General features: G+C 50.3%; 2 protein-coding genes across 4 annotated transcripts in view; both read right to left on the bottom strand.

Moving 5' to 3' along the window:
* Position 1: 1 nt before the first annotated feature.
* Positions 2-6,119, bottom strand: CFB (complement factor B). The gene is made up of 18 exons (XM_077904607.1): positions 5,917-6,119; positions 5,593-5,826; positions 4,998-5,183; positions 4,673-4,846; positions 4,331-4,432; positions 4,094-4,230; positions 3,687-3,825; positions 3,233-3,364; positions 2,823-2,924; positions 2,596-2,733; positions 1,982-2,079; positions 1,728-1,845; positions 1,375-1,525; positions 1,203-1,279; positions 882-994; positions 649-781; positions 519-568; positions 2-211 (listed from the first exon to the last, which is right to left on the bottom strand). The coding sequence occupies exons 1-18, from the start codon at positions 5,978-5,980 to the stop codon at positions 56-58; spliced, it is 2,304 nt and encodes a 767-aa protein (XP_077760733.1). The 5' UTR covers positions 5,981-6,119; the 3' UTR covers positions 2-55.
* A 416-nt stretch (positions 6,120-6,535) lies between these two features.
* Positions 6,536-26,535, bottom strand: part of C2 (complement C2) — a 41,497-nt gene continuing 21,497 nt past the window's right edge. The window contains exons 3-20 of one of the 3 annotated variants that reach the window (XM_077904606.1): positions 19,659-19,778; positions 17,654-17,860; positions 16,930-17,115; positions 14,502-14,675; positions 14,318-14,416; positions 13,981-14,114; positions 12,735-12,873; positions 11,755-11,895; positions 10,992-11,081; positions 8,717-8,857; positions 8,512-8,606; positions 8,304-8,415; positions 8,002-8,167; positions 7,816-7,892; positions 7,628-7,719; positions 7,299-7,425; positions 7,083-7,132; positions 6,536-6,932 (exon numbers count right to left, since the gene is read on the bottom strand). In XM_077904606.1, coding sequence (XP_077760732.1) covers positions 6,762-6,932; positions 7,083-7,132; positions 7,299-7,425; positions 7,628-7,719; positions 7,816-7,892; positions 8,002-8,167; positions 8,304-8,415; positions 8,512-8,606; positions 8,717-8,857; positions 10,992-11,081; positions 11,755-11,895; positions 12,735-12,873; positions 13,981-14,114; positions 14,318-14,416; positions 14,502-14,675; positions 16,930-17,077 — 1,956 coding nt within the window. In that variant the 5' untranslated portion in view covers positions 17,078-17,115; positions 17,654-17,860; positions 19,659-19,778 and the 3' untranslated portion in view covers positions 6,536-6,761. Of the gene's footprint in view, positions 6,933-7,082; positions 7,133-7,298; positions 7,426-7,627; positions 7,720-7,815; positions 7,893-8,001; positions 8,168-8,303; positions 8,416-8,511; positions 8,607-8,716; positions 8,858-10,991; positions 11,082-11,754; positions 11,896-12,734; positions 12,874-13,980; positions 14,115-14,317; positions 14,417-14,501; positions 14,676-16,929; positions 17,116-17,653; positions 17,861-18,003; positions 18,149-19,658; positions 19,779-26,535 lie in introns of those variants that run through there. The other 2 variants (XM_077904604.1, XM_077904605.1) reach the window with 2 other exon arrangements.

Consider the following 26,535-nt stretch of genomic DNA (forward strand, 5'->3'; position numbering starts at 1 on the left):
GTATTGTCGCAGCTGTTTTAATTTTATCTCATACCCCTTCCCAGCAGGGAACCCCTTACAGAAATTCCAAATCCTCATTTTTGAGTTTCTCCTTGAGCCAGGGCATCACTTGGAAGAGGTTGACGTGAAAGTCTCGGGCATGAGTAGGTACCTGCTGCCACCGCCTCCGGTCTTTGCAAACATCCACTACACCCCAGCTGATCACGCCAACCTGGAGAGGGCAAGGGGATGCCATGGATCATTTGGTAGAATTCCTTCCTTCCTAATCGCAGGAAGCTCAGCTGTTCCCAGTTACATTGGAGTTGACCTAGAAGAATTAGACTGGGGACCCAGCTCTGTACTGGTCTCCCAAGCACACGGGCCAGACACATGGACCTAAGCCAGCCATTTCAAGGAATGGTTGTAAGGAGGCAGGCTCTGCGCCTTCCCCTTTCAGGCCACATGCACGGAGCTTTCCTGCTGTAGGGTCCATGCTGACCACTTGGCATCTCCCCACAGACAGGAGAGGGGAAACTCACTTGAATGAAGCGACTCTTCTTGTGAATAATCAGAGGACCACCAGAATCACCTACAGGAGAGGAAAAGCTGTAGGGAGAGCAATTCTTGGGCTTCAGGAACATGCAGCACAACCAAAGAGCCTTTTCTCACCTTTGCAAGTATTGGGGTCAGCATAGGGATTCACCCCTCCAGTGCAAAGGAACCTGGGAGTGACCACTTCAGAGATGTCTTTGATCTTCTCATAGCCGGAGGCATACTGAGCGTCTTTCTCACAGCTGGCTTTCTATAGATGAGGTATAAAGCGTGGAGGGGAAAGGGTGAATAGAGTGTGCTCTGGAAGAACTGGGGCCTGGAGGACCTGCTTAGAGTCCCGCATTCCTTACCTTGTCCCCATTCTTGATGTAGACCTCCTTCCGAACCAGCACCTTCCTCCTGTCTTTGGATAACTCTGACACAAATAGAGCTTTGATGTCCTTTGCAGGGAGCAGCTCTTCCACTGGGCAAATGGACAGACTGGGTCATTTTAGCCCTCTCCCACCCCACCCAGCCACCTCCCCATTGGCTTTGTCACTCAGCAAATGTCCCCCAACCCTTTCCTGTGAGCTAGGGACCAGGCTGGCCACAATCTGCTCTTGCAGCACCCTGTCACGCCCCACTTGTCCCCTGGTAGCATCCCCTTGTGCTGTTGTCCCTGAACATCTTACTCTGCTGCTGGCACGTGGTTGACGGCGGAAGCCTCAAAGCTTGATTTGTTGCCTGAGTGCATGGGAGGCAAATGGGCCTATGAAGGAGAGATGAGATTCAGGGAGAAGTTGGCTCTGCCCTGGGCCTGCGGCCCCACCTCACCCAAACTTCTCAGGGCTCCAGAGGGCTCACCTGAGTGTCTGATCATACTCTAGCTTCTTCTCAAGCTCAATCAGGGCCACGTCATAGTCATAAAATTCAAGAATGTCTTTTTCTTTTTTCCCATTGATGTTGTAGTTGGGGTGAACTAGGACTTCCTTTACCTCCAATTCCTTCTTCCCTCCTAAGGTAGGAAAGTGGCTATGTCGGGACGTCCCACTTCTCCATGGGCAGCCTCCTACATCTGGCCCCACATTGTGCCTAACTCCCAAGTCTTCCCCACTCCCAAGTGGCCCAGTGTGCAAGATAGTGGGCTGCTGTGAGGACGGGTGGGAGCGTGGGTTCCTGCACAGCTGAAGCTCAGGATTGATTGGCTGCTTCCTTACCCACGCTGACCTTGATTGAGTGTTTCTGATCATTCTCTGTGAAACAGTGTGCTGCTGTCAACACAAAGTACTCAGACACCACAGCCCCCATACAGGTTTCGTGTCCCTTTGAAGGGCGCTGGGAACAGAACGACAGAGGGGAAAGCTCAGCTTACCAAACCACAATCTAGTATAAACATTTTGCCCTTCCCCCGCCCCCATTCCACCCTGACTTTGCCTCCCACAGGTCCCTGGCACCAGGACGCCTTGCTTACAGTGATGGAGATTTTGGCATGCCATGGCTGCTTGTGGTAATCAGTGCCTTTCTTGTGCTCCCAAACCATTCCACAGAGCCCCAGAGTCCGGGTTTCATCTAACAAGAAAGGAAAATGACTTTAAAATTTCTGACTACATGCTGAAAGGTAGGGTGCTTCATTTCCACATGGCAGCAGCCTTTTAAAAGGGGAGGGACATCTACGTGTTTGTGAGGAGCAGAAGCCTGTAAGGAAAGGAAAGACAGGAGTGTTTGTTTCCTTTCACTGAGGACAAGGAACTGTGGCAATAGTGAAAAGAACTTGAAAGTAAGAGATGGGAGACGTGGTGGTTGGCAGGTCAAACTTGCTAGCTTGCTGTCCCCAGGTTGTTCTCAGCCTCACTTGCCACGCGTGTAAAATGAGGAATTTAAGAAAGCTCTCTGATGTCATTCAGAGCTCAGTGATTCTAAGATCGGGAAGCAGATAGTGCCAGGAAACCAGAATATGACATAAAGAAGGAGCAGCGAGAAAGTCCTTCCAGACTGCCAGGACTTCAGGAGAAGAGGAAGTATGAGTGACCTTGGGGGACCTGGGGAGGTTCCTGACCTCTTTATAACATCCTGATCTTTTCCTACCAAGCATTTGGATGAAAACGTCTTCCAGGTTTTCCATGTCCTTGACTTTGAATACGTGTTGTTCCTTATCCTTCTTGGAAGCCAAAGCATTGATGTTCTCTTGGTTCACCAGAGGCCCAACCCCAAACACATAGACATCTGTGGGAGAAATGGGGAGAATGAGTGCCCAGGCCCCGGGAGCAAGAGCTGAGAAAGTAAGGGACTGGCTCCTGGGCAATAAAACTCACCCAGATAATCCTCCCGTGGGTTTTTGTGATCCCTCCCAATGTCCAGGAAGTTCCGGATATTGTGAATGACAGAGACCGGGTCCCCGCCCATGTTGTACAAGCCTATAGAAGAAACAGGGCCTGTGAAGGTGGGAAGCAAGTAAAGAAGGGGGTCGAGGAAGATTGGCCAGAAGTCCTGACACATGGCTGGGAAAGCAGATTGAGGGGATGGAAGTGACAGATCCCAACAGAAGCTTAAGGATTCCTCCTTTCCTCTGTAAAGGGTCACAGGAGAGATCAGCATGCTTGGGGCCCTGAGCAGTACTCAGAGCCCCAACCATGTGACAGTCTGGTGTTGCACGTGGACCGAACAGTCCCCCACTCATATGAAAGGCTGGGGAATCTGGGGCAGGAGAAGAGTTCCTTCTGACCATCAGTCATAAGGATGATAACGTGGCGGGTGCGGTTCCAGTCTGCTGGGGGGGTCTCCCCTGGCCAGTTCATCATGCTGTATACTGCCTCCAGGGCCTTCTTGGTGTTGGTCCCGGACTTCAACATGTGATCTGGGGAAAGGGAAGCGGTCACCTTGCCTGGTTGGCTAAGTCATCCATGACCCTGAGAGGCCCGCCAACAACTGAAATCCCACATCTCTCAGGTTCTTGAGTTGCCACCCCACTGGCTTTCCTTTGGCCACAAAAGTGACCTCCTCAGCCCCCGATAGGTCCCCGGTGACCCATATTCACCAACAAGTCTGCCGTCTAACCCCAGACGCAAAGTGGTCTTCCCTGATTTCTCACGTGGTCTCCCCACAACCACCCTGAGTCTTTTGACTTCTCTGATTCCAAAGTGACCCCTCCTCCACCAGTCCCTTCCCTGACCTCTGACCTTCATAGCTGACTTGGTTGAGTATCTTTGTGACCCAGTCGGCATCGCTGCTGTTTTTGTCCCTCACTCGGACCCAGACTTTGGGGTTTGTAGCATATGTCACTAGACCATATTTTGGCTTCACCCCATAACTTGCCACCTGTGGGTTAGGGGAGCAAAGGGTCATGGCGTTGAAAGAAGACTAGGGTTGGGAGAGGTCAGCAGCTTCTCTGGGACAGGGAAGGTTTTCCTCAGAAACCCAAAGGCTCATGGGTCACCCTGAGGTTTGCCTGGGTGATGGGGTGAAAGGTCAAGAAACGACTTCAAGTAAAAAGGAGGAAGGACAGTATAGGACCAGAGGTTTTCTGAGGTTCTGCAGCCCAGAGGGGCTGGGGACACCAGGGAACTAGTTCTAGCAGGGGCCCCACCTTCTCAATGAAGTCCCGGAGACAGTTCTTGGCTCTTGTGAAGTTGCCAGCCCCGATGCTGTCTGATCCGTCCAGCACCAGGTAGATGTTCATGGAGCCCGACGGGTCCAGGACAATCTTCCTCTTTTGCTGCTCCCCTGGGTGCCACCAGAAAAACTCAGGCTCTGGCACGCAGGGTCCTCCTGCCTCTTCGTCCTCCCCTAGTTCCCTGCCTCCCTCCGTGGTCTGCACTCAAACCTGGGATGTGGCCATCCTCAGCATCCACGCCCTCTATGGTCTCAGTCAGGGACGACAGGAAGGCTTCGGCTACCTCTTCAGGGGTGTCATACATAAAGGAGTCTGGGGAGGGCAGAAAGCAGGTCACGTGTCAGGGTGGGGGGAGGGCCAGAGACACATGGACAGGGACGGGACAGTAGGTGGGTTTCGGGGCAGGAAGGGCTCCGCAGTGAGGACGTTCTAGGGGCAGGTGAAGCGAGGGGAGGAGCTGGGCTGCACTACAGGGAGAAGACAGGGCTCTGGGGTAGGGACAGGAGGATGAACGAGCGGGATCTGAACCTGAGGGCATGGGGCAAGCATCACCTTGGCAGGAAGGCTCGGTTCCACTCCAAGAGCCGCCTTCCTGGCATGTCCGCTGCTGGGAGCCACGCAGGGTGAGGCCTCGGCTGCAGTAGTAGGTGACTCTGTCTTCAAGGCGGTAGTTGATGCCCACCTTCCTTGTGCCAATGGGGATGCCCGGGTTGGGGCAGTAGCCCGCTACAGAAGCACGAGATGCGGAGGTGAGAGCCAAAGCCTGAGGCCCGGATGGCACAGGAGAGCACAGGAGTTGTGACGCCCCTTCCTCAGGCTGGAACACGGCCCCCAGGAGGGAGAGGATCCCGTCGACGGGGGAGGGGATGCTGCTCACCTCCATCATCACAGATGGCCGTCTGTCCGTCCCAGCGACCTGTGGCCTGGCAGGTGCGGTTAGCGGAGCCCCGGAGAGTAAAACCATCATAGCAGCGGAAAGAGATCTCATCACTCACATTGTAGTAGGACGCCCGGGGCCAGTAGTCCCCATTCTCAAACTCCTGTGGTCTTGGGCACCGAATTGCTTTGGGGGAGGGGGAGGACAAGCAGAAGTTACTGAGAAGTTAGGGCTGCTCTTGAGAGTCTCCCTCCGGGCCTCAGGGACCCTATCACAAAGACATAGGGTCTTTCTGGTCCCTCAGAAACCACGCCTACCCCTGACCCATGATGAGTCCTGCTTCTCCATGCTCCCCCTTTCTCAGTGTTCCTTTCACTGCCGGGGCTGCCTGGCACAGGATAAATGCTCAGTGAAGATTCGCTCCCTTCTTCCACCCCCCTCCCTTCAGTCCTCGACAGCTGCTGCACTTGCTCAGCATCCTCACCCCTCAACCTGCTTGGTCTCCACCCAACTCTCACAGCGTCCTAGGCTGGGCCTCGGCCACCACCTGCTCCATCCCTGCATCACCCCGTGCCCACCCTCACTGCCCTCCAACCTCTGCATTCTGCCTTCTTGACAACCATTTTGTCTTGGGTCTGCAGGGTGCTCCAGGACCCCGTGGATCTGCAGGTGCGAGCCTGCACGGGGTATGGGTAGAAGCCAGAGGGACATAGGTACTCCAGCGCCTGGCCCTCCTTGAGCAGTCTGAAGGAGCCACCTTTGATCTGTACTCCCTCCAGAGGGCAGGGGCCTTGGGGCCTGGCCTCAGACAATGGCGTGGCACTCCCACCTGAAGAGAAAGGCTGTTGAAGCCCAGCCTCACAAGGCCAAGGAAGGAAGCTGGGGGCAGCAGGAAGGGGGAGTGGTGACCCTCTCTTACCTCCAGACAAGAGACCCAGCACCAAGGATATAAGGCAGAGTTGAGGCATGAGAGTGCTCCCCATGGTGATGGGAGCAGGAGAGACTGGGGGTGGGGACAGGGTGGTCTATGCGGGCTGGTGCTGCCTGTCTGCTTCGCTCAGCGCCCAAGCCGAAACTTCAGACCTGAGTCTGGTTGCTGTCTCTTCCCCTGCCCCCCCACCACCTCCGGCCCTTTATGCAATCTGTTCTGGCACTGGCGGCTCACCCCGCCCACCTGACCCACACCACTTTCCGGAATGTCCAAGAGGGAGCCCTCCACCCCCACCCCGCAGAGCTGCCAGTCAAGGAAATAGAAACTGCCTAAGCCCTGCCCTTTGCTGCGGTGAACCTGGACTGACACCTTCAACACCACCTCTCAGCCCCAGTTCCTCCCCCAACAAGCCCAGACCACCCCCTTAGGGACCAAAAATAAAGGCTGGCTCACTCCCTGTCCACTCTGTCACAGAGCAGAGTCCAGCCACTGTTTGTGCGCCAGGGTCCGTGACCTGCCTCCCTGCAGTTCCTGGAATCATTCTGGCCTTCCTCCGCTCTCCCCTCCCCCCGCCCCCGGCCACCCCCCAGGTAGAGGCACAGACAGATGAGGACATTGTCGATTTTTATTAATTTCATAACTGGGTAATTCCACATGAGTGAAAGGAGAGTGAGTCAAGGAAAGGAGAGGGTGCGCCCCTGGGGATTCCCCAGCCTGGATGTGCTTCTCTGGGGTTGCCGGGAGCACAGATGGGTCATGGGTCTGAGTTCAAGGGTGCGAGACAAGACAGATGGCAGATGCTGGCAGGACAACAGAGGGATGGGTGGCCACAATTAGAGGGGTAAGAAGTTCAGGATATCCTCCAGGTGCTGCCGCAGCCAGGGCTGCAGGCGAAAGAGGTTGATGTGAAAATCTCGTGGTTCCTTGCCCTTGGGGGGCCTCTGGCGTGAGTTTTTATTACTCTTGCTACAGGGGTTGTAGAGACCCCAACTCACCAGGCCCACCTGGAAGAGGGAGAGAAATGGGGTGGGAGGCTGTCACAGCCTCAGCTCCAAGCCTCAACCTCCCCAGTTCCTTCAAAGGCCGCCCTCGTCTCCCTGCAAGGCCATGATCTTGTAACCCCATTCCTGTAAGTATCCCCCTTCTCTCCTCACCTGAAAAAACCTGTGTCTCCGCTCAAGGAAAACTGCTCCCCCAGATTCTCCTGCCAGAAGGAGGGACAAGAAATTGTCATTCTGACTCTCACCCTGCCCCTGTCGTCAGGGCAGTGCACCACTGTCTTGGCATGCATGCTGGCCGCAGGGACGGCGGTGGTCTCTCCCTCAGCCATCCAGGCTCGGGGTGGGGGTGGGGGGGTGGGAGGGACTTACCCTTGCAGGGATTGTCATCCTTCCCTGTCCCACTGCATAGGAACTGGTCTGTCACCACCTCTCGGACATCCTTCAAGTTGGGGAATATAGCTTTGTCTTGGGAAACGGCCTCAATACAGCTTGTCCACTGCAGCAGGGGCAGAGTGGGACAGAGGGATGGAATGAGCAGTCCCAGGGGCTACCTACAGTTGCTAGCCTTGGAGGGGAGGTGGCATGGGGTCAGAGGGAGAAGGCTGCCAGAGCTGGAGGAGGAAGGGACAAAGAGAGACTTTGGGGAGCTGCCACAGGGGTCCCATCCCCTCACAGCATCCCAGACCTGAGATCCTCACCTCTGTCCCTGTCTTGAGGTTAATGTTCAGTTTGTCCCCGTTCAAGGCCACAAAATGAGCAGGAATGCTCAGTTTGTTCAGAAGTTCACTTTCTGCAGTTAAGGAGAGAGGGATGTGATGCTGGTCCCTTTATGCAGCATCCAGACTCCAGACTGGAGTCCTCACGCACCTGAAGGCCCAGCACTCACCATGGTCTCGGCAGGTGCTGCCTGGGGGTCTCCGCAGAGCCAGGTTGGCCGCCACCGTGCAGGGAAGGCAAATGGGCCTGGGGAGACAGACAAGAGTCACAGGAGCCCATCCTTGGTGTCCCCTCCTGTGGGACTTCCCAGAGCACTCTCCCCCAGAGGACGCCCTCTCATCCCAGACTCTAGCACCTGGCATGAGTGGACATCTTCACTTTCTGGGCCAGCTTCAATAGGGCAATGTCATCACCATAGAACTCGAGGATCCCCTGATTCTTCTTGGCAAAGACATCAAACTCCGAGGAGATCACTGCCTTCTCAATAGTGAACTCTTTGCCCCACTGGGAGTTAGGATCCCCTGGGAAAAATAAGCAGATTAGGCAGGGCCAGGGCTTCCAGGGAGGCCAGAGGCTGGGACTGCTATTGAGAGCTCCAGCCACAGGGTCAGGAACCTAGTGTGGACCCTGCCTTACCCACAGTGACCCCCCCCTTACCTACGGTGACCCTCCACAGAGAGCTGTTCTCAGCATGGCGGAAGCAGTGAGCAGCCGTCAGCACCCACTGGTCTGAGATGAGGGCCCCCCGGCAGGTCTCCTGGCTCCTAGGCTGCAGGCAAACAGGTGTTTTTGGGGGACTGCTATGTCTCTGGCCCATTTCCTCTTCTACTTCTGGGACCCAAGTCCCATCCCTCCTTCCCGGTACCTTAATAATAACATGCCACGGTGTCCTTTCCTGGACGGAGGCATTGGCTGACATGTTCCCTACCCCGCAGATGGTGTCTGTGAGCTGGGAAATATCTGCGGGTGTGGGAGCAGAGGGGGAAAGAGGTTTGTGAGGAGCACCATGAGTAGGTTCCCAGCCTGGACCCCTAGCCGGCTCCATTGTGAAGAGGGCAAAGCTCACTCACCCAGCATGTGCTCAAAGACCTGGTACAGAGCCTCTGTGTCTTGCAGAATGAAGGCATGTCTCTCACCATCCTTCTTCGATCCCAATTCATTCAGTTCTCTCCAGTCCACATCCAGCTTGCCCACCCCAATGGCATAGATGTCTGATGGGGAGAAGGAAATCACCAGAATCTTGTGGCTGAGGAGCTACCCTGCGAGACAGGGAATTATCATTTGGAACTCACTGGGTCCTACAAAGCCCTAAATGAGCTGGACCCCACCCTCTACTACCTGTCTGGCCTCAATTCCCGACACTCTACACCCTTCACTCCCTGCCATATAACCTCCTTGAAGTTCCTCAAATTTGCAGGCGTGCTCCCAACCCAGGCCTTTCGCACACGCGGTGCCTCTGCCTGGTTGACTCTTGCCCAGACTGCCCACACGGCTCACTTTCTTAACTTTTGAAGTCTTTTTTTTTTTTTTTAAAGATTTTATTTATTTTTTCATGAGAGACACAGAGGCAGAGACACAGGCAGAGGGAGAAGCAGGCTCCATGCAGGGAGCCCGATGTGGGACTCAATCCCGGGACCCCGGGATCACACCCTGAGGCGAAGGCAGACACGCCTCAACCACTGAGCTACCCAGGCGTCCCACCTTTTCAAATCTTGACTCAAATGCTACTATCTCAGTGAGGCCTTGCCTGGGATCCTTGTCTAAAACTGCTATGCCTTGGCCAATTCTGTTCCCTTTCTGTTCCATTTTATACCTTGTCCCAGGGCACCATCCACCACGCCATATGGGGTCCTTATTTATCTTGTTTCATGCCCAAAGTGGGCACAACTGTGCCTTCAAAAGGAAATGTTCAAGTCCTCACCCCCAGGACCTGTGAGGGTGACCCTATTTGGAAATAGGGTCTTTGCTGATACCTTGATCTTGGATTTCTAGCCTCCTGAATGTGAAACCATGAGTTTCTGTTGTTTTAAATCACCCTAGATTGTATGATCTGTGGCAGCGTCCCTAGGAGACTAATGCAATGCCCTTCCAGAATGACAACCCCAGAGAGAGGCATTTTTGTTCATTTTCTGCACAGCCATATCCTTAGAATGATGCCCAGGAGAGACTTCCAAATGTACTTAAGGACATTTATGATTGAATAAAGAGCCTATGAGCGAGCTTGGAGGCAATACTTCAGATCTAGTTCCTCTGTAAGGTACAGGCTCCGAGAGGGGGGTCTGGAGCCATCTCTTCCCACCGGAGAACCTGGGCCCACATGACCATTCACATCCTGCCTCCAAGAGAGAACAGGTAGCAGTCAGAACTGCCCGGGGTGGCCGCAGCGTCCGGGCTTCTCCTGTGCTTTGCACCCCTCGTGGCCCCTTCCGGCTCCCGGAGGACCCTGAGTGGTGTGCAAAGAGTGAGATGCTCAGGCAGATGGGGGGCAGACAATGCTTTCCTCAGGTGGCAGTGTCGCCCCCCGCAGGCCAGAAGCAGTCACAGTGGGAGTTGGACAATTAGGTTCTGCATGTTTTCTATGACTATGTCCCTTTAGTACCTGCTTTTTTTAATAAGGTATTCTAAAATGGTGTTTTAACCCTAGCCCAGTGATGCTAAGGAGTTAGCGGGGAGAGTTTGGCCTTCCCCTTCCCTAGGCCAGAGTCTTAAAAAGGAATCCACTTGCTCCTGAGGGGAGGGTGGAGTTGGGGCCATGAAGAGAAGGCCCAAGGGGAAAGTGAAACTTGGAGGTTCAAGAGCAACTGTCCCTACTTACACAGAGCACTTTTCTCTAAAATTCTTTTCTGGTCAAAGATCAATGCTATTTGCATTTAGTCTGAACCCCGAGGAATTGTTCCTTTAAAGGCGGCAACTGCCAAAGCCTTAGTTGGTTATCCATACCGCTAAAGGAGGAAACGCCAGGGACGGTCCCTACAAGGAGAGTCCAGGCCCTTCCTCCCTGGAGTTTCAAGGCCATGATGATGGCAGCAGCCGCTCACATACATTGTTCCATACACTGTTCCTCTGCACCAGGAGATATCTGAGTATTTGCCCCTATGGGCCTCTGAGGTGAGTCCTAGCACCGTCCCCTGTAGCAAAGGCAGAAACCAGCCCCGGCCACAGCCAACAAAAGAAACCAAGGCTGCAACCACAGGCAGTTTGACACCAGACTCGAGCATGACTCAGCTGCCTTCACACAGAACGACACAGCCTGGGGTCTCGCTGGAAATGAAGGCAAGCTGCCCACTCCAGCCTGCACCCACCGCAGGGGCAGCACATCTGGGGGTGGGGGAGGGAGAGGCTCACCCAGATAGTCGCTCCTCTGCTGGTTGATGTTCAAGATCTCTTTGATATTGTCAACAGCCAGCTTGGGAGAGCCACCCATGTTAGACTTTCCTAGAATGGAGGGAAAAGAATTGTCCATCTGGGGAATATATCTGGACTCTCCACAGCTCCGGAGGAGTGGGCAGGCATCCAGCTGGGAACCTTAACATTTATCGCTTCCCACGTGAGTTTCAAGATATGTTATTTGGCGAAATTCTCGACATTCCAGGCACCGGGCCAGGAGCTTCATAAACTTTATCTCATTTAATTCTCATGAAACCTCAGGTAGTGTGGGTATCCTCATTTTATAGGCAAGAAAACCAAGTTCTGAGGGGCTATGTAATTTGGACACAATCGAGAAATAAATGACATAGCCCAGCTCCACTCCACGTCCACCTTTCCATCCATGCGCCTTGACATCCCTGCCCCAAAGCCATGCCTCCCCATCTAGCTGACTCTAGGCAACCTTGCGGTAGTAACCATAACTGATATCTGTAATCACAAAGCACTTCTACACAAACTATCTCGGTTGCTCTCCATAAAAATTGTGTCAGGAAAGGAGGGTGGTTATGATCATCGTTATCGTTGTTGTTATCCCATTGACATCATCAACACTATCTCGACTTTACAAATGAGAAACTGAGGCCCAGAGTGGCAGAGGGAGAATCAACATGCAGGTCTTCCGACCCTACACTGGTGGTCCTTCCACTGTGCCAGACTCACTTGCAGAGGCAACAATACCCACCATCTGTCAGAAGGATGATGGCGTGTCGGATTTCCTGCCAGGCCGCCGTCTTCATTCCGAGGCGATCCATCTGGTTATTCATCATGATATGGACACTATTTAAAGCTGCATAGGTGTTTGTCCCGGTTCCATTTTCATGGTCTGGAATATGTGAAGAGGAAGGATTCTCTAGAAATGCCCCCACCTACCACCTAGGAGAAAGGAATTACCCTATTCTCCCAACCATTGGAAATACATTTATCAACTGGCTTGATAAATCCAGACCTTCTCTATCCAGATAGAGATTTGGCATCATTGCCTGTTCAAACATTAAAAGTCTTTTCCTTTAGAAATGTTCACTGCAGCGTTGCCTGGGTGGCTAAGGTGGTTGAGCATCTGACTCTTGGTTTCAGCTCAGGTCATGATCTCAGGTTCATGGGATAGAGCCCTGCATTGGGCTGCATGCTCAGCAAGTAGTCTGCTTGGGATTCTCTCTTTCCCTCTCCCTCTGTTCCTCCGCCCCCTCCCTCTGTCTCTCTCTCTAATTAACAAATATACCCTTTAAACAAAAAGAAGAAGTAATGCCCACTGAAGGCCACTCTAAAGCCTCAAGATTGAAAGATGGGGTTCCCAAAGAAATTGTTACAGCCACCTGCTAGCTGTCACCCAGGCACCTTGACAATGGCATGGAGAGACTACGGTGTTGAGCCAAGAAAGCCACATGGTTCTGGCATCAGGAGAGAACCAAAGACCAGCACAATGCATTTGGGTGGGTAGCATTTTAGAGTAAGCCATGAGCTGGTGGGAGCTGGGATTCCCCTGACATGAACCTGAACTGGAAGCCACCTCCCCCAGAGGAACATGAGTTCCAGAGTCTTGGGACTAGAATGCCACCAAAGGACTCACTCTCTCTCTCTAACTTGTCCAAAATCTGTGCGGGCACAGGGAGCTCATTGTCCCTTGACCCCTGCCTCATCGCCTTCATTTGATGACACCCATACCTTTATAGTTGACCTTGTTCAGGCTGTTGATCACTTCAGTCGCATCCCGGGAGTCGTCATTCAGAACAGACATGATGATTTTGGGCTTGGATGCAAAGGTGATGATGGCGACACTAACATTGATCTCAAAGCTGAAGATCTGAGAAGGGCAAGTGAGAGGCAGCATTAGAGGCCCTGAAACCGAAGGAGAGAGAATAAGAGAGCAAACCAAGGGTCCCAGAGGAGGCAGAGAGCCTGGGCCAAGACTTACAGAGGTCAGGGCCACCAGTAGTCACTAAGAGACTGCTGCTCGCAGGGAGCCAGGAAACCGACGTTTGTTAGCCAGGCACTCTGTTTGATAGGCTCACTCGCTCCCATTGTATGCCCACATCAATTCTGTGAGGGGGCGAGATGGCCCCTGTTTTATAGATGAGGACACTGAGGCCTGTTGTGCGAGGCGGAGGTCAAATTTGAACCTGTCCACGCGAATCTGAGGCACATCTCTAGCTGGCGTGTTGTGCAGCCTCACGGCTTAGTGGTTACTGTTAGTCTTAGGAGAGACTTCAAGGAGCCTAAAAGTTGCCTTCTTTAAAATGTAACTGAGAAGAAAAACACATATATCTACATAAACTATTGTGAAAAGTGTAATTACTGAGCAAAGCGCTGGCAAGGAATCTAAACTAGTGACTTCCAAACTCTCCTGTTCATGCATGTCATTAGTAAAAACACATGGAGGTATATGTATTTATAAAACTAAACTCCTATTTATAAGGTGCATCGCTATTCAAATGTATTATACACCTTTTAAACACAAAAAATTAGAATTTTTAATGGAAAGTATTAAATATTAATTTGTTGATTTAATTTAACTTAAAACTATTCAACAAGGATGCCAGTAGTAATCTGTCACACCCTAGTGGATCATTTTGTATATTCTCCTGTGGAGACCACCGCTCTAGATGATGGGTGCCTGGGAAACAGGACCTCAGCCTGTTCATCTTTGGTGTGCCCCAGCACCCAGCACCCAGCACCCAGCACCCAGCACCCAGCATGGTGCCTGACACATACAAGGTGCCCCAGGACTGTTTGTGGGATGAAAAATGGGATCTTATAAATGGAATCCATGATTCCTGCATGGCATGCACTTAATCTGGGAGGACTTTTTGGAGGAGGTGGGCTGTGAGTGCAGTTCTGAGGAAGGGAAGGAACCAGAGAGAGACAGCGAGAGTAGGAAGGGCCTCCTGTGCACAGGCCCCTATTCCCTGACCCTGTCCACCATGAGAATGGCGCTCTCCTTGAAGACGTGAAAGTCTTCTTCCTTCACACTCTGAGAGGCATCCAGGAGCAGGTAGAGGTTCAGGTGACCAGAACGCTGGATTTGGATTTTACGGCCCAGGTTCTCTGGGAGAAACGTAGAAGGGGCAAATTCACATCTTCCTCTTGCCTTCCCCATACTCCTTCCCTCTTGCCAGGGGTAGGCCTCCCTGCCCCCCTCCGAGCAGTTCAGCCCCACTGAGCCTTGCCAAAGCCCCAGCATCCTCTGCAGAGTCTGCTCCTCCCCGTCCCAGGCCCAGCACCCTGCTGCCCCTACTTCAAGCATTTACCTCTTTTCTTCTGGGTGGGGTTGGTAGCTCCAAGCAGGTGGGACAACGAAGCACCCAGGGCGGGAGCCACATCCTCAGGAAAGTCGTAAGAGTAGGTCTCTGTGGGAATAGACACTGGGGTCGGCCAGGGTCAGGGGTGGGGTGCCCGGGAGTCCCTGGAGGGTCAAGGCGGCTGGCTACTCACGGCGGCATATGGGCTCCGTCCCACTCCAGACCCCATCGCTCTGACACTCCCTCTCCGCAGACCCCGTCAACACCAGATTTGAGGAGCAGCGGTAGCTGACTTTATCCCCAAGGCCGAAGCGGGACCCCATCCGCACGGCACCCACCGGGATGCCCGGGTTGGGGCAGTGGCCAGCTGGGAGTGAACACACAAAGATGGCAGTGAGCGGGACACCCTTACCCACCCTGTCCCTCTAGCTCTTCCTCCTCCCCAGGCCCGTGGAGCCTCTGCGGGCCATCTGGCCTCCCCCTTGGGAGACACCACCACCGTGCTTCCCAAGGAAAGCCCATCCCAGAGCCCACGGAAGGTGCTGACCCAGGAGCCCTCTGCCGCCACAAATAATATTTGCACTTCATAAACCACAGGAGGCATCACTACACACCCACCAGGATGGCTAAAACTGAAAATATGGCTCATTCCAAGTGTCAGAGAGGATGTGAGCAGCCAGAACGCTGAAACACTGGGATGCCTGGGGGGCTCAGCGGTTGAGCGTCTGCCTTCGGCTCAAGTGTGATCCTAGGATTCAGGATCGAGTCCCACATCAGGCTCCTTGCACGGAGCCTGCTTCTCCCTCTGCCTGTGTCTCTGCCTCTCTCTTTCTGTGTCTCATGAATAAATAAATAAAATATATTTTTAAAAAAAGATTCTCTCTCTCTTCCTCTTCCTCTGCCCCTCCCCCTCATGCTCTCACTCTCTAAAAAAATAAATGAAATAATAAAATAAAATAAAATATGTATGCCAACCTGTGACCCAATAATTCCCTTCCAAGACAACATGCTCAAGAGAAGCAAATTCATACGTGCACCAACAAGTTACATAAAAGGATGTTCATAGGGCTTTACTCATAATAGCCTCAAACTGGAAAGAACCCAAGTGCCCATCAAGAGGAGAACACATAAATTGTAACCTATTTGTATAATAAAACTACACAGTAATAAAAAATAACAGGAGCATCTGGGTGACGTAGTTGGTTGAGCGTCCGACTCTTGGTTTCAGCTCATGTGGTGATCTCAGGTGGTGGGACCAAGTCCTACATCGGGCTCCGTGCCCAGCACAGAGAGCTGAGTCTGCCTCTGATTCTCTCTGCCCCTCCCCACTCCTCTCTCTTTTTAAAATAAATAAATAAATCTTTTAAAAAATTAAACAACAAACTGCTCCTACACGGGACCACGCAGATAAATCTCACAGGCAGAATGCTGAGTAAATGGGACGCCTGGGTGGCTCAGTGGTTTAGCGCCTGCCTTCAGCCCAGGGCGTGATCCTGGAGTCCCAGGATCGAGTCCCACGTCGGACTCCCTGCATGGAGCCTGCTTTTCCCTGTGCCTGTGTCTCTGCCTCTCTCTCTCTCTCTCTCTATCTGTGTGTCTTGTCTCTTATGAATAAAATAAAATCTTTAAAATTAAAAAAAAAAAGAATGCTGAGTAAAGGAAGCCAGCTATTCGTCAAACAGTCATGAATATGCATAGGGACCCAATGGCTGGGCCACTGGGTGATGGGATGGTCCTACCATCTCATGGACTCTGTGTCTTCTGTCTTCTGTGCTTAGAACTATCATTCCGGAAGCTCCCCAAACCCAGAGAATCCTAGAAACCCATGTCCTATCAAGCAGAGCTCCTTACCATTGACAGGAGCAGTAATAACTATGACAACAGCATATGTGTCATTTACTAAACTCCAGGGACTCCTCTAGGTGCTTTTTTTTTTAATTTTTATTTATTTATGATAGTCACAGAGAGAGAGAGGCAGAGACATAGGCAGAGGGAGAAGCAGGCTCCATGCACCAGGAGCCCGACGTGGGATTCAATCCCGGGTCTCCAGGATCGCGGCCTGGGCCTAAGGCAGGCACCAAACTGTTGCGCCACCCAGGGATCCCCCCTCTAGGTGCTTATTAATGTCAACTCATTTAATCCACAGAGAAGCCCTAATATCGTGGCCAGTCTTACCATCCCTATTTGAGATGTGAAAATCGAGGCATAGAGAGCTTAAAGAGCCTGCCCAAAAGCTATCCAAGTCCGACCCAGGTTGGACCCGAACTGGCTCCAGAGGCAAGGCACTGAATTCAGCACAGCACTAGGAGCTCTCTCAGGACGTTGTCAGTACAATAGCCCATTGGGCCTGAATACCAATCTTGCTTTGAGGCATTGGGAAAAGCTAGACAGACTGTGTGGAGGCCTTACGTTGGATCTGAAACTTAGCAGCAACTGCCTCGGCCAGCTCCTGTAGGTTGGTGATGTGGGACCTGTAGACCTCAACTAACCAAAATCCAGGAATATTATTTTGGCATCAGAACACCAGGCCCCTGTCCCCACACAGGCCCCATGAGCACACATCTGAGTCCAAGGTTCCCGGGTGACCCCCGCCCCTGCAGCTATGAGGGCAGGGCACTCACCACCATTGTCACACACGGCCGTCTCCCCATCCCACATGCCATTAGGGCGACACTGCCGCACAGCCGAGCCCCGCAAGGTGAAGCCATCCTCACACTGGAAGCTCAGGTTGCTGCCCACAGGGTGGGACCCCAGCCTCGGGGTGAACATACCATTCTCAAAGGAAACAGGAGCTGGACAGCGAACATCTGGAGGGAGAGAAGGGGATGAGACTACACGGATGGATGGAAAACACCTGGGATGGTAAGGTTTGGCGTGGATGCATGGGAGTCACCAACTGATTGTCAAAATATTGGGTTGCTGCTTGTGGCAATCACTGCTTGTGGCAATTGGTCGAATATTGGCAATTTCACACTGTTCAACCTATCAGACTGATAAATAACCACATCTCTCAGCACCCTGAGGGCCATGGACACCTCAACCTCTCCCCTGAGTTCCTCAAATACCCCCTGAATGGACACTAAAGGGTAACATTTGGCATCGGGAGACTCCAGCACCCATTCTGAATGGTCAGTATTCTGTAGTCAATTGTTAAATGTTAAAAAAAATATCACCCGGTGTATTTTTTTAAATTTCCATTAAGGCCTTTCTCTAATGCCTTGCTATGGACAATGGACATTTTCTCATTATTTTGAAAAGCCCTATGGAAAAACAGCTTGGCCACCCCTGGCACACCATGTAGTCAGGTTCAGCCCCACCCTGAGCAAAGCCCACAGAGAGCCTCACGTTTGCAGACCGCCTTTGTGAGCTGGGTGGATCTCAGGGTCTGCCACTGTCCATTGCTCTTGCACAGCCGTGATGCTGGGGATGGGTAGCGGCCCAGGGGACAGGAGTAGGTGAGGACACTCCCAGGGGCCCAGCCATGGCTGAGGGTAAAAGTGCCACCGGAGATATTCACGTTCTGAGGGCAGGAGGGAGCGGCTGCAGCCAAGCCTGTGAGCATGACACACAACACAGTAGTGGAGAAAAGATGAGAACAGAAAAGCCAGAGAAATTGGCATTTACAAGAGGGAACCCAAGGTGGGCAGTACAGGCCTTTTCCACAGGACTCCAGCATCCCTCTCCCCTGCTCCTACCTGGGTATAAGGGCAACAGGCAAAGGAGAGCCATCAGTGGGTCCATGGTATCCACCTTGGGGCAGAGAGAGGCAGAAAGCCGGCAGAGGGAAAAGGTCATCTGACTTCCCGAAACCCAGAGCTGACTCAGCAGCTGCTTCATTTGCTGCCAGAGAAGAAAAACTAGGGAGCCGCAGGGGGGATGTGCTCTTGGCAGGAAAAAAATAATCAGGGACTGGAGGCTGAGCTGAGAGGATGAAGCCCTTGTCCAGTTCTCTAACCCCACATATCCTAGTCAGTTGCTCTGTACCATAGGCTTTCCATACTGCTCTCAGTCTCTACCCCCCTACACACACACACACACACACACACACACACACACACACATGCTCTTGCATGTATAGTCTAAAGCACACAAACCCAAAACCATCCAAGATATTGCAAAATCATTTATTTAAGTAAAGTTTCAGTTTTCTCTTAGGTGTTGCCAAGTGAACTTTATTTCCTGAGATCCTGGGATAGTATTGTCTTCTTGAACATAAACCTGCAAGAGACTGGGGCTAATTTTCTTAGGAATTCTTGCTAAATAGGAAGAATCACAATCTTTTTATTCCTTGCAACCCTTCCCCAGAAAGAATCTAAAGACAAAAACGAAATCAACACTTAGTTTTGGAGTCTGGAAAATGTTTAAAACACTTTTGTGGAAAGTCCGGTAGAAAAATTCCCAGCCCATAAAATAAATAAGTCTGGGATTGGTTTACCCAAAGGAACAAAAGTATTTTTGGATTTTGGATGTGCCTTTTTTTTTTTAATTTTTTCCTTCTTTTTTTAATTTTAATTCAATTAATTGACATATACTGTATTATTAGTTTCAGAGGTACAGTTCAATGATTGATCAGTCTTATATAACACCCAGTGCTCATCAAGTGCCCTTCTTAATGCCTATCACCCAGTTACCCTATGCCCCCACCACCATCCCTCCAGCAACCCTCAGTTTATTTCCTATGATTAAGAGCCTTTTATGGTTTGTCTCCCTCTCTGATTTCATCTTGTTTTATTTTTCCCTCCCTTCCCCTATGCTCCTCTGTTTTGTTTCTTAAATTCCACATATAAGCGAAATCATGATAATTGTCTTTCTCTGATTGACTTATCTTACTTAGCATAATACCCTCAGTTCCATCTACATCATTGCAAATAGCAAGAATTCATTTTGATGGCTGAGTAATATTCCATTGTATATTTAAACCACATCTTTATCCATTCATTGGTCAATGGACATCTGGGCTCTTTCCATAATTTGGCTACTGTGGACATTGCTGCTATAAACATTGGGGTACAGGTGACCCTTCAGATCACTACATTTCTATCTTTGGGATAAATCCCCAGTGCTGCAATTGCTGGGTCATAGGGTAGCTCTATTTTCAACTTTTCAAGGAACCTCCATACTGTGTTCCAGAGTGGCTGCACCAGCTTGCATTCCCACTAATCGTGTATGAGGGCTCCCCTTTCTCTGCAACCTCACCAACATCTGTTGTTTCCTGGCTTGTTATCTTAATCATTCTGAGCAGTGTGAAGTGGTATTGCATTTCGGTTTTGATTTGTGATCATTTAAGTTTGTGAAAACTCTTTCAAATTATGAATAACTTCTTAATAACACATATGCAAAGTGTGCCCACCTTGGATGAAACTGACAATGCAGGAAGACCATGACACCCTTGGTGTTGGGGGTCCCAGAGGTGCTGTGTGGCAGAGTTGCTGGTGCCTTCCCGGCACCTAGTATCTGTGCTCTCTCCCTCCTACAGAAAGATGTTTAGTGAGACACACAGTCACCCAGCTAAAGACTACATTTCCCAGCTACCCTTGCAGCTAAATAATGGGTGACTTGGTTCTGGCCAACAGGAATTGAGTAGAACTGATACATGTAACTTCCAAGTTACATGTATTCCAAAATTAAATGTGTCCTCCCCTTTCCATGGGCTAAAATATAAATCTGATGGTAATTCAAAAGCAACATCCTGAGGATGACAGAGCAAGCAGACAGAGGAGCCTGGATCCCTGACACTGTTGATGCCATATCAGCCCTGTCTACCTACTCAGATTGTTACCAGAGAGAAACTATCTTAAGGGTGGTGGATATTAAGGATGTTCACAAATATTCTGGCTTTGTCTCCCTTTGGTCACATAGTAAGATTGAGCTTCCTTATCTACTTGCACTGGCCAATGAAATGTAAGTGACGTGTACTGTTTCCAGATGGAAGCTTCATGAGCCAATGCAGTCCTCACCATGCTCTTCCCCCAGTATGGCAACATTCGAGATGCTGGCTGCTCCATCGTCTTACATTCCTGAGAGACACCAAAAGCAGAACCTCTGCTGATCCTCACAGGATATGTATGTAATATGAGCGAGGAAAAAAGAACCAGAAATCTTTGTTTTAATCTATTACATCACCACTGCTGTTGGAAAAAAGTAAATGCCACCCAAAATATAGAGGATTTAAAAAATGATTTATTCCTTCTCATGCATTAGCCTGGTGGTTCTTCTGCTGCTCTTGCCTGGGCTCACTCAGGCAGCTGCACTCAACTGAGGGCTGAGTTCAGCAGGAGAAGTCAGACACCGGGAGTTCTCTGTCCCATGGTCTTTCATCCCTAGCCTTGCATAAGCAGCCTCAGGAAAGCATTCTAAGAGATCCAAAGCAAAGCTGCATGGTCTCTTGAGCCCTATCTTCAGAAATCACATAACATCACTTCCATCATGTTCTATTGGTGACAGCAAATCAAAGGGCCGCCCAGACTTAAGGGTGGGGGAAACCCAACCTCACGATGGGAAGACTGGCAAAGTCATACTGCAAAGAGGCATCCACACTAGAATAGGAGAGATTTCTGCCCATATTTTGAAAAACACCTATGGCAACCAAGATTTGGGAGTTGTCATCAGAACATAATGAATCTTTGCCTGGCTAAATACTTAAATCACTGAGTTTTAAAGCCCTTCTTTAGATCACTGCTACAAACTAAATTGTATCACCCCAAAATTCACATACCGAAGCCCTAACCCCCAATGTGACTGTATTTGAAGATGATAGGGCGTATTAAGAGGTAATTAAGGTTAAATGAGGTCATAAGAGTGGGGCGTTGATCCAATAGGATAAGTGTCCATAAAAGACAGCAGAACACGCTTGCCTGTGCACACACACACACTCTCTCTCTCTCTGTCTCTCTCCCTCCCCAACACACCTCCCTCCTATCCCCATCCCTGTGCATCATAGAGGAAAGCCCAGGTGAGGATGGTATCTGTAAGCCAGGAAGAAAGTCCTCCCCAGAAACCAACCATGCTGGCACCCTGATCTCAGACATCCAGCCCCCAGAACTGTAAGATAACACATTTCTGTTGTTTAAGCCACCCAGTCCAGGTGTTTTGTTATGGCAGCCCAGTACATTCATATATACGCCCAGTACATATGTAAAAGCCATCTTTAAAAGAGGGGGTGACTTTCTTTTGTGAGTTTCTCCCAGCACTTGTCGAGTTAGAAAACTTAGCAGTCTGTCAGAATCCATTCCCCCTTCTTCCTTAAGTATTAAAACTTCCAAGTTGAGATGCCTGGGTGGCTTACTGGTTGAACATCTGCCTTTGGCTCAGGTCATGATCCCGGGGTCCTGGGATTGAGTCCTACATCAGGTTCCCCCAAGGGAGCCTGCTTCTCCCTCTGCCTATGTCTCTACCTCTCTCTGTGTGTTTCTCATGAATAAAATAAATAAACTCTTTAAAAAATAATGAAAATAAATAAAACTTCCAAGTTTTCCACTGGGCCCATGGGGTATGCTCTTAAAGGGGTGTACTCCTCAATTTTTCTTCTCCCCTTCCCACTGGCTGGAGTGCAGATACACTGGTGGAAGACAAAATAGTCACCCTAGACCACAAGATGGAAGTCACATGTTGATGATGACAAACAAAATTAAAGAAGCCCCGCTCCCTAATCCTGCAGGGCTATCATAACTGCCCTGGATGGTTTAAGCTCAGCCCATTTAAGCCACTGTTATTTTAGCCCGAGTTTTAGCAGCCAAACATGTATCTAACTAATACATTTAGTTAGCCAGAAATCAGTATGAAAGCCGAAGGCAACACCCACAGACATATACTCATCAGGGTCTAATGTAAGTTGCTGTGATAAAGACAATCACAAATGCAGTGAATTAAATAAGGCAGAAGTTTGCATCTCTCACAAATAGGACCCTCAGCATGAGCAGGCAGGGCTAATATGGCAAAGGTGGCCCTGGCTGGCCGGGCACAGTTGCTCATCAGCATCACTGAGGACCCCAGGCTCCTTCCATCTGCCGTGCCATTGAGAATCACCCTAGTCTGCATGGTCGAAAGAAGTCTCCATCAAGTCTGCATTCCAGTCCCTCTTTTGCTCATATTCTGTTGGCAAAGACTTTGTTATATGACAGGCTGGGAAATGTGGTCTCTAGTTTGCCTACCGCATACACAGCTAGAACTCTAATACCATATTAGAAAGTTTTGGGAGACAAAAATGCACAAAAGAGAGGAGATCAGCTGCACACGGAAATGCTACATTGCATAATGGCAAATCAAGGTGAACAAAGACATGGGTCACTGGAGTTGGGTAACTGTTCCAAGTCTCCATCAGGCCCAGTCCAGAGTGGAAGGACCATGACCTGAGAGGCTCTGGGCCTGAAGACACCAGATCTTTATTCCCCTCTTTAGGCTCCCAAGTTGATTTTTAGTAGACTCCCATTGGGTGAAGGTGACCTTGGCTAGTCTATTTTTAGCATCATTATAAAGCCTGGTGCAACGTTTTCACTCCAGATGGAAGGAAGGAGGTAAATAATGCTTAAAAGGACAGCCCCTCCACTCCTGCTAGTGTCTTTCCTCTTGCCCAATTTCTTCTCAACAATTCAAAGCTTCTAATACATACTCCCAGGGGATCAATTCTAAAGAGAAAAAAGCAACACACCATACTTTGCAACTCGTCCCCTAGTCACACGTTAAAAAAAAAGAAGTGATGACATGATGGCCTCTCAGGAGGCCTTACTATTCTCATGGGAAAGTCAGTTCCTTGAAAATTTCATATGAGGAGCCCTTGGGTGGCTCAATCAGTTAGGCATCTGCTCTTTCAAGCTGAGGTCATGATCTCAGGGTCCTGGGATGGGTCCTGCATGAGGCTCCCTACTCAGAGGGGAGTCTGCTTCTCCCTCTCCCTCTGCCCCTTCCCCTATCCCACTCATGCTCTCTCTCTCAAATAAATAAATAAAATCTTTTTTAAAAATCATACGAAAAATGATCGGCCTGTGAGACAGGCAAGGCCATTGTAGTATGGTCTCCTTTCAGCCACAGTCTATTCCTTGTCCAATCTGAGCACTTAGCATGGATCTAACTAACGTCTTAGAATCTGCCACCCTCAACCTCCCTTGGCAACTGCAGGGCCGATTCCCATTTTCAGATCATCCCCTGGTTTTGGAAACTAACTGGTTCGTACTGTGTGATTTTAGTTATGGATTCAATATTACTCAACGCACTTCTTTATGTTTGTAGGAAATCTGTTCTTGCATCACTCACATCCTTTGGGATGGCCCCTGGAGAGGGCCATCGACTTCCAATAGCAATGTCTCTATCTCTTTTTCTGAAGGTTTCTCTAGTGTCCTGCTCCACCTACGCACAGAAACCTGGGAATGCCAGAGAATTAAGCCCCTCCCCCCCGCCGAAAGCAGGCTTCAATCTGTGACTGCGAGGAGTGGGCATATAAATATCCCAGCTTATTCACTCTCCACCACGGGACAACTCTGACGTTCTGCACCCCAGGGTTCTCCAGGGTCCTCAGTGGAGCTAATCTCCACTCATCCACAGTGGTGAATTTGCTTGATGACACACCTTTTATGGACTACCTTCCTTCCCCATCCCACTTTCCCAGTCCATACCCATGTTTCCTGGCACCACCTCTCAAATGCACTATTTGCCTTTGAATCCTTGTCTCACAGGCTGCTTCTGGAAGAAGACTTCTTATGAACAGGAACTGTTATATGACAGACACTATTCTAAACCCTTTATATGTAAGGGCTTACTTAACCCTCACAAAAAGCCTATGACACAGGTTTTGTCATTGCCCCCAGTATACATAGGGGAAGCAGAGGCACAGAAATGTTCAATGCCTTGCCTCAGATTCACACGGGTGTTAAGTAGCAGAGCCAGGATTCAAACCCAGGCAGCAGGGCTCCTGAGTCCACACTCAGAGGCTGATGCATTAGTGCATCTTCTTACATCTTCTCTGAAGAGGCTTTTCTGAGCTTCCTGAGTTCCCCTCCAGTCCCAGGTCCCCACTCACCCCCTTGCACTGGGCCTTCCTGAGCCCTCCTTCCCCTGGACCCTGGCCTCTTGTTGTCCCCTTTCCTGTGACACCTTCTCCATTCTTCTCCAATCCCTCATCCTTCAGGAAGTTCTCTTCAGTTCTCCAGATTCCTACAGGGCACACACAGGATGTGCTGCCTTCTAGTTCTAGTTCTTTGTGTCCTTATCTCAACCTCCCTGACAAAGGATCCAGGAGTTTCTGTTGAAACAATGAGCTCCATGAGTAAGATCAAGGCTTATGGTTATTATACCACAGGAGAACCCCTCCCCAGTCTTATTCTCACTCCAACTAAACAGCATCCTTTAGATTAGCAACAGAAGTGTCTTTGGTGTTCAGTCCTTCCACTTTTTTTTTTTTTAAGATTTTATTTATTTATTTGACAAAGAGAACACAAGTAGGGGGAGCAGCAGAGAGAGGAGAAGCAGGCTCCCCACTGAGCAGGGAGCCCGATGCACAGCTCCATCCTGGGACCCTGGGATCATAACTTGAGCTGAATGCAGACGCTGAGCCACCCAGGCACCCCTTCTTTTTTTTTCCTTTAAGTTTTATCTATTTAAGTAATCTCTCCCCTAATGTGGGGCTTGACCTCATGACCCTGAGATCATGCTCCTTTGACTGAGCCAGCCAGGTGCTCCCTTCCACTTCTTTTTAAAAAAATATGTTTACATAAGGTTAGACCTCACCCACTTCCTCTGAAACAGGTCGCTGTTAGAGCTCTAGGTACACACCACCCCCATCCTACCATGCACTAACGTACTTATGTTGAACTAATTGCCCAACTATAACCTTGAGAAACCTTTATATAAATCACTCTGAGGAAAGGGTTATGCCCAGTCCCTAGCTCTCCCCCATCCCAAGGCTCTTCCAGGCCCCTGAACCCCAGAGGCCAACTTGCAAGCCTGGACTCTGGATCAGGACATGGAACCTCCTCTTCTCACCCATCTATTGCGTAAACAATTCCTGAGAATTAAGCAAAGTAAGGACCTCCCAAGAAACTGAAGGCCTGCCTATGACCTCCCATATGGGGCCATAAATCCTTCAAATGGAAACTCAGTCCCTGGAAACGGCCAAGCTTGAGGTATACCAGTGTGTCTGTCTGCTCGCCACACAGCTCCTACCTCACCTCTGTCCATCCCATCCCTCCAAAGTCTCCCAGTACTACGTGGCCGGTGATGCATATATTATTCCCTCTCCCCTATTTCTTGCCACCTATGGGGAGGCTGTCCTGTGTAGCCCAGGTAAGAGGGTGGTGACCATGACTCATGTACTCAGAGGTCCCCTGGAAATGGCAAGAGGCAAGATGGCCTCAGGCTATACCTCCCTGGATCCCTCTCACCACCTTCATCCTCCAGGTCTGGACTTACTTTTGGTGGGAGGGGTGACCTAACCATCCCTCCTCTGCCCTTTCATTCAAAATGCATCTTAGGGGTGCCTGGCTAGCTCAAATATAGAACATGTGACTCCTGATCTCAGGGTTGTGAGTTTGAGCCTCATGTTCGGTGTAGAGTTTACTTTAAAAAAAAATTTTTTTTTAGGGCAGCCCAGATGGCTCAGTGGTTTAGTGCCGCCTTAAGTCCAGGGCCTGATCCTGGAGACCCGGGATCGAGTCCCACATCAGGCTCCCTGCATGGAGCCTGCTTCTCCCTCTGCCTGTGTCTCTGCCTTCCTCTCTCTCTGTGTGTGTCTCTCATGAATGAATAAATAAAATCTTTTTTTAAAATTTTTTTTAATTAAAAAAAATGCCTCTCTAATGTTTTCCTCCATGGCCTGGGAATTGTGTGTAGGGGAAGATGATTCATCTCCTTTCCTCTTACTAACTCCCTCCCACCTTTGAGAGGTGGTGAACTCAAAGTAGGGCAGTCTCCTGCCCCTACCCTCAACACTGCCAAGGGGCAGGGAGAGACCTTTCCAGTATAGAAGGGACATACATTCATGCTTTGCTTTTCTACCAGACTCAAATGAAAGGTCATGCTCCAGTAGAACCCTTTGTGCCCAGACATCTGGCCCCGGCTGTAGTGTGGCAGAAGAAATTCAGGCTTTGACTAAAGACAGCCTAGAATCTCAGGTTTGGCTTGGCAAATTTATTAGCTGTTTCACAGCCTTACTTATCCTGTTTTGTCACCTGTCACACATGGAGCCAACAGCAAAATACACTCCTCTTAAAGTTATCTGTGAGAATTAAATTAGGACT

The sequence above is a fragment of the Canis aureus genome, chromosome 7, assembly GCF_053574225.1.
Source record: "Canis aureus isolate CA01 chromosome 7, VMU_Caureus_v.1.0, whole genome shotgun sequence".
NCBI lineage: Eukaryota > Metazoa > Chordata > Mammalia > Carnivora > Canidae > Canis > Canis aureus.

Bases quoted from the DNA above. Each gene is read 5' to 3' on its own strand.
- CFB (XM_077904607.1), bottom strand. From the start codon at position 5,980: ATGGGGAGCACTCTCATGCCTCAACTCTGCCTTATATCCTTGGTGCTG. The intron at 5,827-5,916 runs GTAAGAGAGGGT...CTTTCTCTTCAG, and splicing joins GCTGGGTCTCTTGTCTGGAG to GTGGGAGTGCCACGCCATTG. The intron at 569-648 runs GTGAGAAAAGGC...CCTCTCCTGTAG, and splicing joins TGACCCCAATACTTGCAAAG to GTGATTCTGGTGGTCCTCTG.